At 30.8% G+C, this 15,862-nt stretch overlaps 1 protein-coding gene across 1 annotated transcript in view; it reads left to right on the top strand.

Annotated features, from left to right (window-relative positions):
• The window catches only part of LOC123302601 (forkhead box protein P1), a 206,213-nt gene extending 190,824 nt beyond the window's left edge, over positions 1 to 15,389 (top strand). The window contains exons 4-16 of the mRNA XM_044885613.1: positions 270 to 521; positions 586 to 867; positions 933 to 1,197; positions 2,820 to 2,915; positions 3,260 to 3,440; positions 6,312 to 6,751; positions 7,573 to 7,617; positions 8,159 to 8,235; positions 8,758 to 8,859; positions 9,823 to 9,989; positions 14,090 to 14,168; positions 14,724 to 14,842; positions 14,891 to 15,389. Coding sequence (XP_044741548.1) covers positions 270 to 521; positions 586 to 867; positions 933 to 1,197; positions 2,820 to 2,915; positions 3,260 to 3,440; positions 6,312 to 6,751; positions 7,573 to 7,617; positions 8,159 to 8,235; positions 8,758 to 8,859; positions 9,823 to 9,989; positions 14,090 to 14,168; positions 14,724 to 14,842; positions 14,891 to 15,230 — 2,445 coding nt within the window. The 3' untranslated portion in view covers positions 15,231 to 15,389. The remainder of the gene's footprint in view (positions 1 to 269; positions 522 to 585; positions 868 to 932; positions 1,198 to 2,819; positions 2,916 to 3,259; positions 3,441 to 6,311; positions 6,752 to 7,572; positions 7,618 to 8,158; positions 8,236 to 8,757; positions 8,860 to 9,822; positions 9,990 to 14,089; positions 14,169 to 14,723; positions 14,843 to 14,890) is intronic.
• Positions 15,390 to 15,862: the final 473 nt, after the last annotated feature.

Raw genomic sequence — 15,862 nt, 5'->3', positions numbered from 1 at the left:
CTAGCTACATTGATTTTTCGTCCCTGCATACTAATCGTGTAACAATGCCATCTACTGAAACTTATCTTTAACGTTTCAGTGTCGGTAAAGCAGTTAGTTGCTTCCAATTTAAAAAAATAATAGCAGTACTCTTATGAATCTTTTCTAAAATATCAGAATTGTCTAGGTTTTGAAAGATTTCCATGTAACTTGACACTTTGGTAGATAAAGATGTTGAATTCTTCGAGTCGAATAATCTAATTAATATATTTTTTTAATTATTGTTACAGGCAACGTCTTTGGAAAAAGCGCTAACCACACATCAATTGGAAAATTTAGAGCTGGAGCGATCGTGGGAACGTGAACGCGATCTGCCGAGAGACAGAGCCGGCACTGCCTCTGGGGGTGGCAGCAGCGGCATCTCTAGCTCGGGCAGTGAGCGCGAGGTCCCTCTAGCTCAAGGAAATGGCAGTGCAGCAAGTCCAGTTGCCTCTACACGAGACGAAGTTCCAATACCAGCATCGACTGTTAGAGAACCACAAGTAAGATTCCATTGTTTTTAATTTCTTCTAAATTAAAAAGGTTAAATACAAATGATTTAATTAGATGGCAGCGGCTTCACCGCATTCACAAAATATTTCAACGTCGAGGGTTACAAGTCCAGAATCTCCGCCACGACTACCACAATCCCCAGTACAATCTGCAGCTAAACCACCTAGTGCTGCTTCGGTTGCCGCTGCATCTCAGATGATGATTTCTCCAGCCGGAGGATTACATCATATGCAGCAACTTTTACAACAACATGTCCTAAGTCCTACCCAACTTCAAACATTTATGAAACAACATTCACTGTATATACAACAGCATCAACAGAATCAACATCATCAGGTAATACCCTCCCACCCCAATTATTTTGAGAAATTTTCAATTTACATAAAAAAAATTCTAAATAGCAACACCAATTGGCCGAAATCAGTAAGAAACAATTGGAGCAAACAATACAACAATTACACGAACAAATACAGTTAAACCTATTTCAACAAACACATATTTTACAATCGGGTGAAAAGAAAAAAGCATCGGCCCCTCTACAACAATTAGCGTTACAACAGCAACAATTAATACAACAATTACAGATGACCCAAAGACAATATGTGGTGCAACAGGGAATGGGTATGCAACCTATTATGCTTGCACAAGCCCAAGCGCAAGGATCAGGTTTGTACACAAATTTTTATTCCAGTAAAAATTATAATTTCTTCCTGAATACGTAGCGAGCAACTCTAAATTGAATCAGGATACTATTTTTTCGTAGTTAAATATCCAAGAGTGCATCCTAGTTTTTCTTAGATATTTTTATGCGCTGAATATGATTTTCGAAAGTTCCTGGCATTAAAATCACGAACAAATTTGATAACAATAGAAAATTTTTTTGTGGGAAAACAATTGAACCATTAGAATGAAGCAAATCCATAATTATCTTACGAATTTTTAAAACTTTTGGAAAATATAATTTTTTTAATGTTTTTATATCTCAAACACGTTCATTTTCTCGTGCATTAAACTGGGAATTGAAAACATTCCAGCACGAAAGTACGACAAGAAACATTTTTTGCATAATGTGAGCCTAAAAAAAATGTCTACCAAAAAATTCAATTTTTCTAATTACAATGGAACTGAAAATGTTTACCAAGGTTTAGAAAAATATTTCTGAAAAATTTGCTCGCTGCGTGTGAAAAACTATACCAATAAATATTTATTTTAAAAAAAATTACATTTTTAATAACTAGGTATCCAAAGAAAATTGAACTTAAGCAAAACGTGACATCGAATATTCTCGAACACACAGAAACTGAAAATTACTGCTTTAGAATTTGAAATAATTGTTTTAATTTTTTTTATTGTCATTTTTTACAATCAATTATTCATAATTAAATTTCTTTATAATGAAAACCAAGAAGAAAAAGAAGAAACATTAGTTTTTCCTTTAGTTTATATACATTGCATGAAAAATCAATTTGAAATATAATTATTAAAAAATTTTCTTTAATTACTTAATAAGTAATCAAATAAATTCACTATATAATTTGCTTACAATAATATACAATCAAAAAGAAAAATGAAAAACAATTTTCTTCAACAAAAATTATATGTTATTTTTACGAGTTGAAGTGTTGAGGTATGTATTCCTATAAAAAAAAACCATTTTCCTTCCTTAATTTTAATTTTATGTTTTATGTAAACCTGGGCAATTGTCAATAAATTTTATTCCCGTAAAAATTTTGAGTTGATGATACGTAGTATTTTTAGAGCCCAAAATTTCCATACCGGACCTGGATATTGTAAATATGGATTTATCAAAGCAAAATACTTCAACTCACACCAATCATGGACATAAAACTAATGGCAGTTGCCCATCCAAATATTCCTTTATCCTTTTTGTGTAATCAAAATCCTTAACACTGAATCCACTCTTATTCAAGGAATACAGACATTCAACACTCCAACTTTTTAAATTTTTTTGAAGCAACTGCCATTTGGTTTTTCATCCACAAAAATTGATTGTAAGGTTCTTTCCAAATCCAAAGATCCCCTACAGAACCCTCTTAAGAAGACCTTTTTCAAACTATATAAAATTTTGATACACATTTGCTGTAAATTATCTTTTCTCAATCTAAAAAGTAAAATTTTAGGTTTATTTTTAGAAAAGAAATCTTTGGATTTGAAACTAACCGTTTGTGTGAGTTTAAGTACAATTTTCTCTCAGTTTCAAGTCTAATTTCACCCAATTAAATTTAGATTTTCTCTTTTTTTATAAAATTTTCATTTTTCTTATTTAGGTATGATACCAAGAGAAGTATTAAGTCCATGGAAGGACTCTCTAACAAGTGAATCTCATGTGCCGTTAAACCATAAATCGAGCTCTGACTTAAACGGTATTTTCCAAATTTTCCAACATATGTTGTCATAAAAACTCGAATAAATATTAGGATTTCGGGCAAATACCATTGACTGAGTTAATTGTTGAAATATTCTGTATAGAAACTGTTGAATGCGTTGAAGACCTTGACTTTACCAAAATTGTGTTCATAGCATCAATATTTTTATGCGTTATACAAACTTTGGAAACTTGGGCGTTACAGAACAGGACCTTAAGGCTGAGATTGTTATTAGTTCAAAATAATTTTGACAGATCAAGATCTGTTGCTAAATCCTAGTATTTATAAGAGACTTCAAATACCCCAAAAATAAATTTTGAATTGAATAATTTCGATTAAAGGTCGATGTAGAGAAGAAATTGCTGGACTTCCGCCAGAAGAAAAAGGTATTGAAAATTCAGGTAGTGCACCAGACGGTGGTGGAGCTACCCCCACAGAAAAAGTACACCCGTTATATGGACATGGTGTATGCAAATGGCCCGGTTGTGAAGTTATTTGTATCGATATACCAGCGTTTATCAAGTAAGTTTTTCTAAATTTATATTTATATCATTATTTGTATTAAGGCAGTTGGTGCAGTAGAATAATTTAGATATATAATTTTTTGATATGTAATATATAAATATCGAGGTTCTTGTTTTGGTGCTTTCTACATGGTACTTTGATTCACATACACTTGTGAAGAATTACAAATAATATAAGACTGTTAAATAGAACTCTCGTCGTAGGTGGGGTAAAAACAAAAAAAACCAATAATTTCACTAGAAAAAAATTAATATTTACACTAACATCCTTAATAAATTACGTAACAGAAATCGATAAGTACCCTCTTATATTAAACAGAAAAAAAAAAATTGAATGTAAAAATTTTGTTTCATCTTGAAAAAGAGTATAAATGTAAACATTATCAGTCTACAAAAAGTCTTAATAATGTCTGCATCTTAATTCTTAAGTCTTATAATTATTTTCACAACATTTGTACGAACGGTTGCTTGAATGTAAGCTTTTAGATGAATATTGACATTTCTTCCTCTCGTCTTTACAAAAGAATTTTTCTTTTTCATATTCTTAACTTTGTGTTTTTCATCAAATCAAACAAAAGACAGTACCGTAATTATTTTTATTTTATATGCATATTATATTTTAAAAAGATGGTATCAACAAACAGAGTGAGGCATAAATAGATATACAGTCATAAATAATAGTAGTGTCTTTAGTTCTATCGATTTGCAGTCTTTTGAATTTTATGATGTAGGTACTTGTAGTTTAATAAAGGACTTAAAAAAAAGGCAACTTAAGTTTTCGATTGATTTCATTTCGATTGGATATTTCTATATCAAAAAATCTAGAAAGTGTGATAAAAAACTATCTAAAATATTTAGACAATCTTGTAGTTTATAAAAATTACCATCAAAATATAAGTTGGTCGATGATATCAAAACAAAATTTTAATTTAATTATGAGTTCATCAAAGATCTATCATTTGTTGAAGAGAAACAACTATAGTTAGTTTATTAATGATTGAAGAGAGATATCTATACTATCAAATTTATAAGCATCACTTGCACACAATATATTATATATTTTTGTAGTTGCGTGGTATTGTAAAGTTAAAAATAATACATCACTTGACTAAAAAACATATATTTGGTTTATATGTATGTATCGTGCAATAAACCAAAACTTTTTTACAATACTGTAGGGAAACAATCACCTTAAATGAGAAAGAATTCTATAACCTCTATAAGGAATCAGAGAAAGCACCCTGTAATATTATGTATCGGTAAAAATAGCGTGATTCGATGTTATTCGATATTTTATAAATTAAATGGAATGGAAAAATAATTAAAAAGAGCAATGTGCACCCAAGAAATCATTTATCATATGCCGTGCATTATGCCAATAAAGGATATTACTTTATCTAAGGACTATTTTAAGGACCTGTTTTAATACATACACACACAAAACTCATGCATTTGACTTTAATGGCGATAAATTCGTCTCAATTTTATTTTAATTTAATGGATAAAAAGCTCTGAGTTGTATAACAATTAAAAATAAAAAAACAATACACAACGGGTTTTTTGTTTCAGTTTTTTTTTTCTCTGTATGAGAAATGAATAAAAATAATGTCAGAGTTATAAAATATATTTTTCTTTTGTGATCATATGCATGGTTGTTCGTTGTTCGTAACGGGCAGGGCAGGCAGAACGCAAAGTTAAATCGACCATAACACAATGTGTGTCTTCGAAATAAATTTATCCTGTACAATTATTTCAATAATTACCAGCCATTATCTTTGGTTATTGATGATACAAGAAGGGTGTATACAATTCTTTTTCAAAAATTTAATGACTTTTTTTTCATTATATAAAACAGAGTGTTTCAAAAGTTACGCCAATTGAATTTTCATCGAACTTTAAACATCCACCCAGCTCGAAAAAATCCGATATTTACGATATCTCTATATCTCGGATAATTATCGATTTTTAATAGTTATCAAGATAATTATCAATTTTATTAGGACGAAAGGCCTATTTTCTAAACGAGATTCTTTAAAATATTGATTAAGTTCGAATGTTAGTTATCTTCGTTGCACATTACAATTAATTATCACTTGTTAATTATTAACAAACCCTAGTTTTCTATGCTCTAAAAGATTTTTAAGCTTCTCCTCAATAACGATCAGAATAACTTTAGAAAGATTGACCAAATGGCGTTTCTTATAAGTGCTTATTTGAAATTTTGTATTCAAGAAGGTTTCAAAATTAATTATACTGAATAACAAAAACTTATTTCAAAAAAAATTTCGAAAAATCCTAGAATTCTCATTTATTATCTTTGATAATACTTATAAAACTTATCTCGTTATTTTTCGGCTTGTTTTGTTATGACTTTTTTATTGTGTTTAATTAAGAAATACTCAAATACAAAACCTTTACCGACATCTATGTCTTTGAGTTCAGAACTATTAGTGAAGACATAAACCAACAATTATTGATTTTCAGAATATGGTGTATTATCTGGTTTACAGAGACATCTATTCACAAAAATACAAAAGCTTTAACTTTCATGTATTATTGATTTTCTTTGCTTAGTCAAGTTTTCAACATTTTATAATAACCACATCTGACATCTATTTTTGTTAGCAGAAAACTGTTAGTAACTTAGTAACTATTTGAACCAGAAAATATTTATTGATTTTGTTGAATGTACAGAGAGATTCAGAAATTCGGGCACCTTCTACTCGACTGTTAAAGAATCACAACCAAGTTTTGACCCAATTTTAATAATTTATCTCCATTTTTCATCTATTTAAACTTAAATAGAAAGGATTCCTTACCATTTTTGACGACAGGGTATTTCAGAAGTTTATTGTAAAATATTTTACAGGCACTTAAATACGGAACATACATTGGACGATCGATCAACGGCACAAGCTCGCGTTCAAATGCAAGTTGTCTCACAATTAGAATTACAATTGCAAAAAGAGCGTGATCGTTTGCAAGCGATGATGCATCACTTACATATGGCAAAACAAATGTGCTCGCCTGATTCAATGAAAAATGATGCGCCCGCAACGACTGGCACAAATCAATCCACACCAAATACAAAATTAGCATCTACCCAACAACAATTAATCAATCAAAATCCACCGAATTTTGTACCAAATTCTGTGGCACAGAATTCGTTACCACCTCAACCGCCTGTTGTATCGATGAGTGCACTTGTGTCAGCCGTACGATCACCCGTACTTCAATCACCCACACAAAATTTAACCGGACCAATACGAAGAAGGATCAGTGATAAATCGGCGTTATCTTTAGCTGGTGGTGCGTACTCGATTTTTTTTTTCAATTTGTTTTTATTTCAATGCTTCAAAACGGTCGTGTACGAATATTTTTAAATACTTCAACTTTTTAATCATTGTGGACATTTATTTTCGCCTTTGATTTCCAAAAATAAAACCTTTGAATTTTTTCAGTAAGATCGCTGCAAAAAAGGTTACAATTTAATTGTTGAACATTTATAGTCCAAGCATCTTGATTTGGCTTGGACTCGAGATCTTTGTAGTTCCGGGGCAAAAATTGGGGACTACTATCATTCCAATCGTTAAATAAACACGATTTTGGAAATTTTTGGGTCAAAATTATTTTTACCATTTTTCTTTAGGGGTTTCCCTTAGAAAAAATTTCGAATATTTTTTCGATTCGAATTTGGATAAAACTCAGTATATAAGGTAATTTGAACCCAAGAAATGCAAAAATTACGCCCATTCTACGATTAGATACACAATTGTTGAAATATAACATCTACGAATATGACTTCAGATGATTATCGTATTCGAGACGAAGGCATTTTGACAGCTAGCCATTAAATCGTGGAATAGACACAATTCCTATATTTTTTGTTTCGAAATCATACACTTTGAGTTTTATCGAAATCATATGTTTAAAATCCAATATATTTCAATTTGGCCTTGAGTTGTTGTACATAAAAAAATTTCGTACGCGTCTTCTCGAAAAAAATTTCTACCTAGAATCATAAACCTCTTTTGTAAAATAGTTCTCGTATTTTCGCATAAATTAAATAAAAATAAATCCACGAAAATAAAATTGTTTTTAAATTTTCATTTTATGCTTCTCAAATTAAGGATTACCATACATGCTTGAAAGAGCTGGTTTAGATGTACAGCAAGGTAAAATTTATTATTTTCATGTACAGTCAAAATCGTTTATAACGACATCGCTGTTTATGATGAATCAGTTATCACGACGAATTGGAAAGTTAGAAACATATCGTTTATAATAACATCGAATAAAACAATATATCGGTTATAACGACCAACCTTTATTAGAATAAGTCGTTTATAACGACCAACATTTATTATTTTGAACATTAGTAACTTTTAATCGTTTTCACATTTTTTTAAAACTTATGAACAGTTAATTTCCTTCTACGGTGAAATCATTTTTCCCCGAAGAAAAAAACAAGCTCTAAGAGCTAGAACACAAATGGATCGGGCTAAGATATCCAAAGTTGTAGTGACATTTCCCTCAGAAGAGAAATAATCCATTTAACTAAAATGTAAATATCGCTTATAATAACTATCGAATATATCGACTTTATTTGTAGGTCCCTTCAATGTCGTTATAACCGGTTTTGGACTGTACTTGATTACAATTTTGTTCACGGTTTTTTCTAACTAAAATTTTTCCCTTTTATTCATGTTTTTTTAGAAATACAGAGGAATCGAGAATTTTATAAAAATGCTGATGTACGACCTCCGTTTACATATGCCTCATTAATTCGACAGGTAAGAATTGCCATTTACATAAAGTGTCCCAAAAAATAAATGTATACATCGACCCCAAAAGAGTTCAACAACACATTTCTACAAAGTCTTTCAGTAAACAGATTTTTGAAGTGAAAATGTCTTAAATCACTGAGCTCTCGTGACCGTCACGCTAAAATGTCGAAAATAAACGCTAAAAATGACTGAATTCAACCTACCTAGGTCAGTGGCATCGCTGCTGGACTGCCATACAAAAACCTGCGTTCGAAACCCAGCCCAGTCATCACATTTTTTTTATAATAGTTTTGTAATAAGTTTTAATTATTCATACTGTCTTTAATTTCAAAAATCAAGAAAAAAAAACACAGTTCTTCCAAAGTTTTAAATTTTTTTCTATGGAAGCATGCCAAGCACAAAGTTTATAGCACAATTGAAAGCAGATATTGAAAAAAAAATGTGTATACATTTTATTAGGACACTTTGTAGAGCGGCAATAATTATCACCTTTAGAGCAAATTTTGAGACTCATTGTTTTCTTTCCAGAGTATCATTGAATCTCCCGATAAGCAATTAACGTTAAATGAAATATACAATTGGTTTCAAAACACATTTTGCTATTTTCGACGAAACGCAGCTACGTGGAAGGTAAACTAAAAATTTTCCAATATTTTCCATTAAAAAATTTTTCTTGGATTTTTCTATTTTTTTTTTTGAAAATTATATACATGATATCGATTTTTATATAATAAAACTAATATTTAGGTCCAACAAAAAAAAATACAATTTTTATAAAAAAAAGTTATGAGCTTTACAGGTGATTCATAAGTTAATGAACTTTTTCATTTCAGAAATAATTTTATTTAATGTCGCTTTCCATTTTTTATTATCCAAGAATGCTCTTAGTTATTGCTTGGAGCTTGCATGCAAAAGAAAATTATTTTAAAATTTCGACGATATCAAAATTTTTAAGCATGAGAAATTAGTTTTTCTTTTCAATTTTTTCTTTTTTTTAAAAGAACTTCATAAAAACTTGTCAAAAATTGTTTCAAAGAATTTCAATTGAAAGAATTTTTCCAAAAAGTTTTTAGAGGAAATCTTTTTCATTTTAATCGGTTCAAGAGAAAGCATGATTTTAGGTTATTTATTTCAAAATTATTTTTCGTTTAAAAATTTTTTTTAAACCATTTTTTTAATTTAAATTGTTTAGCATGATTTCAAATTTTTTAATGTCTGCACGATTTTTTACTCCATAATTTTTTTTTACGATTTATTTTTTAATTTTAATTTCATTTAATTTTCAAAATTCAATTTTTTTTTTTTTTTTTAAATAAAAACTGAAGCTAAATCTATCTTGTCCAATTTGTTTAAAATAGAAAAATTTTGGAGAGGCATTTCGGAATCCTAAGACAGAATATTCTAACAAATTGGGCAAGATAAAAAATATAATTTAGTAGCAAAAACTCAATGTGTAATTTAAATAATTAAAAAGTGATAGATTTGTTTTTAGTGCACATGCGCACTAAAAATAAAAACCAAACGATAAACAAATGAATATTAGTTGTTATTTTTTGCTTATTATGATTTGTTTTTGATTTTGTTGTATGGTAGAACGCAGTGCGACACAACTTGTCGCTTCACAAATGTTTCATGAGGGTCGAAAATGTAAAAGGTGCTGTTTGGACAGTGGATGAAGTGGAATTTTATAAACGTAGACCTCAACGATGTTCGACGGGCGGCTCAGCCGGTCCCGCTGTCCAAGGGTTACCATCCGCGGGGTATGTCTCGGGGGCCGCCATTTTATACCCCACAACTATTTCACATTATTATTTTTTTTAAATATACTAACAATACAAATATAAGTGATATGTCGTGTGAATTTTTCACTTTTTTTATTATATTCTAACTCTTTCTATCAAATGGCTTGCGTGTTGCTCTCTCTCGTATTTTGTATACAAATTTTCTTTTTTGATTTTAATCATGCGTGATAAAGAGTGTGTTCTGGTTTTGTAATTTGATTATTTTATCTTTTATTTGGATTGAAAGTGGGATCTAGTTTTTCGGAAAATTGAACCAATCACAAATCCCCACCCAACGTTGGGCACGAAACTTGAGATAAACATCTTCAAACTCAAAATTTTTGGAAAACTACTCTTTTGTCAAGGCTCACAAAGTGTGTTAAATCATAGAGCTGTCTATTGGTTAACTACATGTCTATGGGTTTTGAAGCTCAAATTTCGAAAATGTGGTTGAATTTTCTGATTTAGATCGAGTATGTTTGTGAAATTTACGAATACAAAAGTCACTCTAGCCCAGAAGGTGTTCCAACGGTGTTCCAGAATAAAAACAGGTAAAATAACTTTAACTAAAAGCATGGACATATTTTTATGGCGATAAAAATAACTTGGATAATATTATTTTAAATAAAAAACCGTTAAACAAAATATAATAATAAAAAAAAAAAACAAGTTTGGAAATTTTGTTGTTAAACATGCTTCTGTTTCCATGGTGGTGGCAAACAGAACGCGATTCGAACGAACCTGTCACTGCATAAGTGTTTTGTGCGTTATGAAGACGACTTTGGATCATTTTGGATGGTGGATGATGCTGAATTTGTCAAGCGGCGACATCTATCTCGGGGTCGCCCTAGGAAATATGATCCAACCCCATCACCTACTCCACCAAACACGACCCACCCTGCACAGTAAGCACACACTAAATTATGATCTTTGTTAAAAAGATCATTCGACTTATTTCTGTTTAAGCGGACGCCAAATATTTGCCGCCATATCTTTTCCCGTAGTATTTATTTATTTTTTTTTTTTTTCAATTTTACCCTTTTTTAATTAATCTCCTGTAATTTAATACAGATCTTTCATATCCAATTCTGCCAAATTTTCATAGATCCTTAATAGTGGCTATTTAGATTATTGAAATCATTTAGTGCTGTAGATTTAGGTCTCATTTTTTTTTTTAATCCAGGATTAAATAGTGCTTCAAATTTTTTTATTTACTAAATCAAAATCGCAAAAAAATGAATCGAACGCTTTGCATCCTTAGTGAAATATTTGCTCTTTGTAGTGATCTAACTATAACATAAACATCGATGGTCAAGCATCTAGTTATGCTATAAGAATCATTGATTAAGCACAAAAGGAATATTGTCGAAAAATACATGTTTTCGACAATATTCCTTTTGTTTAATCAATGATACTTATAGCAAAACTGGATGTCTGACCATCAATGTTTATGCTAGAGTTAGATCCCTACACTTTTATAGCAAGTATCCGATAGCACATACGCAACGTAGTTTATAGTAGATCATTTAAAATTCATCCAAAAACTGGCATGTTTTCTCACATCATAATGTAGCAGTTTTCCCCCCTTTCACGAAATAAAACTAAAAATATCCTGCTCGATGCTTATGGCTGCTGCTTTTATTGTCACGTGAATGATGCCTGCCGGAGAAAGAGTTGTAGAGGACACATGAGAAATGGCATGAAAATACTCTTTCTCTCTCCAAACACTCAAGCCGAAAATTTGCATGGGTCTTGAACAATACACTACACCACACACACTACAAATGGAATGAAAAATAGATTTGCATCCTACACAAAAAATGAAATGCATTCTTCATTTTCATGAAAAGTCGCATGAAACTTACACACTTACCAATCACATTTGCTATGGAAAAAAAAAACGGACCTCTGCTTTGAAAAATCATTTACACATATAAAAATTTGCATTTTCTCACGATGAATACACACTAAACAAAAAAATTGCATGCGAAATTTTCGAGAAAAACAAATTTGATACATTATAGGAGCATTTCCTGTAAAAAAAAATACATAACCAAAATCAGTGGCTGTGAAGGGTTTAATTTTTATTTTTCTTTTGGGAATGATTTTTTCTTTTGGATTGATTTCATTGTGATGACGACTTTTTGAGTACATTTATTTTTTATTTTTTAAGTCTTGCGGAATGAGAGGTCCCAAACAAATTTTTTATTTAAACAAAAACAGAAAAGGTTTTTTTCATTTATCATTTTCTCTTATGCACGAATCAGAATTAAAAGAAAAATTCAAAAGTGCTTGTGTATTATTTTAAAAAATAACAAAAAACAGATTTAAATAAACAAAAAAATCGCTTAGTTTTGCACTTGAAAACGATATCAGAACAAATAATTTATTATTTTAGTGCTAATTTTCAATATTTTAAAAAATAATTCCTTCTTCAACGAAATTGTTTCCAATTCTCCCAACACATCTACGTCTCTCTTGAAAATGAGAAAATTACTGAAAATAAACTAAATCTACTTTACAGGCTTTTAGGCCGGCATACAATTCAACAATCGTCATTGAAATCGGCCATTCAACATATTTTCATTTCCTTAAAAATTTTTATCAAATTTTCACTTGTAAGTTTTTATATCAAAGACCACATTTTCTCAATTATTTTTCTTGATCGCGACCCTCAAATTCTGTTAACTGTCGTCATTCTTGAGTATTTATTTTTATTAAGAAAACCACGAACTCAATTTTTTTGGATCATTGAACAAAATTGTTAAGCGAAGTAACTTAAATCGTCCCAAAATTAAATGGGTTATCAATAAATTTTTATTTGTAATTTTCGCAAGACAATTTTTTCCAATGATGGGAAAAACAGTTTACACTAGGAAAATCGCTGTGGAGCAAACTCATAAATTTTAGAATTTATAATGGTGAGATTCTCGCTTTAAAGGTAACATTTTGTGTTTTAGAGTTTAAAGAAAACTAGTTTTTAAGAATTTATACTACGCATGCTCAATTCAAATTTCTCATCTAATTTCACATTTTCAATTATAAAATGTGAGATTGGTGTAACAAATTTGAATGTCTGATAATTTTAAGTCTAAGAATACAATTCGTTTTTCTAAAGCATGCTTTCAACAATTTTTTGGAAGTCAAATAGAAAAAAAACCAGTGATGGATCCAGAGAGGGGTTGAAAATTCACCCCATCCTTCAAACAAATCGTGTCTCTGGTATCCGCTACTGGAAAACTGTTATTCTGAATCATACAGAATATTTTTCGTTGATAACTCAAAATTGCTTTTTGCATACTTTTTTGCTGCATGTCGTCCCTCATAACTAAGCCAAATTTTAAACGAAATTTGGTCTAATTTCCAGTACTGTAACTAGAATTATTTATATGTTTCAAAAATTACTCATTTCTGACCCAAATTTTAATGACACATCTAATTTATGTCACACTTTGCCAATTTCAAGATATTGCCAGCTACGAATATCAATAAATTGATTTCAAGTTTAAGGCCCTTTAAGTTTGTCAATCCAAATGAATTTGACAATTGGCGAAATAAAGCATAAATTGGATGCCCAATGTAAAAAAAAATCAAGGCAACTATACACCAATAAAGCTCGAAACTTTATTCCAAAAAAGTTTGCCTCAAAAGTTTCTTTAAAGGAACTTTAGAGAATTCTAGATACAATATTGTTGCACCCTCAGCTACGAATTTCAATGAGCTATCAACGAACTTATCATTGAAGAAAAATTTCCATAAATCTAAAATTCTGTATGATTCTCCTAAAATTATTAAAATTTAGCCAATCAGGTGAGTAACACGTACCCCAAAAATCATGATGACGGATCAACAATTTATCCCAAAAAAGGTAAGATTAGAGTGCATGTTTGAGAACGAAATTAGTTCCTTAGAAGGAAAAATTAGGTTGGAATGTTGCATTTATATAAAATGGAATGATATGGAATTTATGTTTAGATGAAAGTTTAATGACGCAAGATACGTTTAATTTTAAGTTTAAGGAATTTAATTTTACGACAAAATTTAGTTATTATGATTCTAATTCAAGTTTCGTTCAACAGGGCTCAACAGTCTAATAAACGTCCCACCTTAACACATAGTCCAATTTTGTACGCCGATGCATTGAATGCAAATTTACACGTGAGTATACAAATTTTGAATTTGTTTCCCAGCCCAAATTTAACATTAACTTTCATCGCCCAGTACTAAATTACGTTAAGTTGCAATAGCTGTCCAGGTGGAACATATTTAGGTCAAAAGGTAGCTGATCTCTTTCTGGAATCCAAGCCAGAGATATGGTGCTCACCGCCAGACACTTTTTTTTGGAGTACCTCCAGGAGTCCCAAAAAAAAATATTTTTTTGTGCTCGCAACTGGATATAACCTCTTAAAAACTAGTTCTTTTTAACCCCCATCCATACTCTCGTATGGATGTATCGAGAGCATGGATCGCAGAGTATATTCGATAAAGTTAGGCAAAATAAAGCACTCAACAAGGCAGGGACGGGCGACATACCACAAGTCGTTCCTCGCCCAACTTCGTGCTACTTCACGGGGGTTTGGAAGAGTCTTCGTGCATCAAAGCCTTGCCTCTCTCCAACTTTGTTAATCTTGTTTAATTATAATTGAACATTTTTGCTCAAGCCAATTTACGATAGATAGATCTGTTCCTAATTTTGTTTCTTGTAAAATCCAGGCCGCATTGATGGAAGAAAACAGTATGGCGTTCCTAACACCTCCAATGGGCGGTGGTATGATGTCATCACGTCTAGATAAACCACGAGGTCGATCCGAATCACCCATACAAAATAACAGGTACGGATTTAAGACACTCAAGTTCATATCGTCAACTCTCAATTAAAGTTTTGACTCTTTTCAATACAGATCACCGGTGAATGGTACATCATATCCAATTAAAATGGAAGGTCTTTCATTGGAGAATGGAATGCCACCAACGTCTATCGCAAACTTACAAAATATGTCAAATGCCGAAGTAACATCTATGGTGAATAATCAATCGATGGGTATCGATCCACATACGCACGTTATAAAGCGAGAACAACTAGAACATGGAAGTGTGTGTGATGAAGGGGATTTGGATCATGACGACATGTACGGTATTGGTTTGGAACATGACGATAACATGGCCGAAGATTTATCAATGGCCACCGAACATAATGAAAATGATATGTTAGACGCATAGTGAAATACGCATGTGCAATAAAGACTGTGAAAAAACTCAAAAAAAGCTCTTCCAGAATATTTTATTTTGAAACATGAGCTTATTTAAATAGTTTAAAACCGAAACAACGACATTAAAAATTGTCTAAATTTAATAAACTTGCACATACTTTAAAAAATCAAAAACAAAATGGCCTCCAAGGTCATTGTACAGTTGTATATATATATATTAATTACATATTATGGGTCTTATTAATTTTTTATGTTTTTTTTTTGCAAATTATTTCTTCCAAACGAACTCGCATCGCGGTGTGAACTTAGTGCATAGTTTGTTTTTAAGATCTCTAAGCTTCACACACACGGGGCGCTAATTTTTAACCCAAAAAAAAACCCATGTTATTGAAAAAAAAAAGAAAATTTTGTATATTTTATAAAAAAAAAAAGAATATGGAAAAAAAAATCTTATGTAACTGATAAGAAAATTTGTTGTACAGTGGTTTTTTTTTTATTATTTAATTAAGGATCCCCCCTCAAAATTTATGGAAAATAGCTCTCCAGTGAAATGTCTGAATTTCGAATTTGGTGTAGTTTATGTCATTCCGATTAAAAGCTACCATGGACACGAATAATTTGCTTTTAGCTTATCCCATTTCT

Source organism: Chrysoperla carnea, chromosome X (genome assembly GCF_905475395.1).
Source record: "Chrysoperla carnea chromosome X, inChrCarn1.1, whole genome shotgun sequence".
Lineage (NCBI taxonomy): Eukaryota > Metazoa > Arthropoda > Insecta > Neuroptera > Chrysopidae > Chrysoperla > Chrysoperla carnea.
The sequence above is the reverse complement of the archived record's forward strand: the minus strand, read 5'-3'. Positions and strand labels throughout refer to the sequence as shown.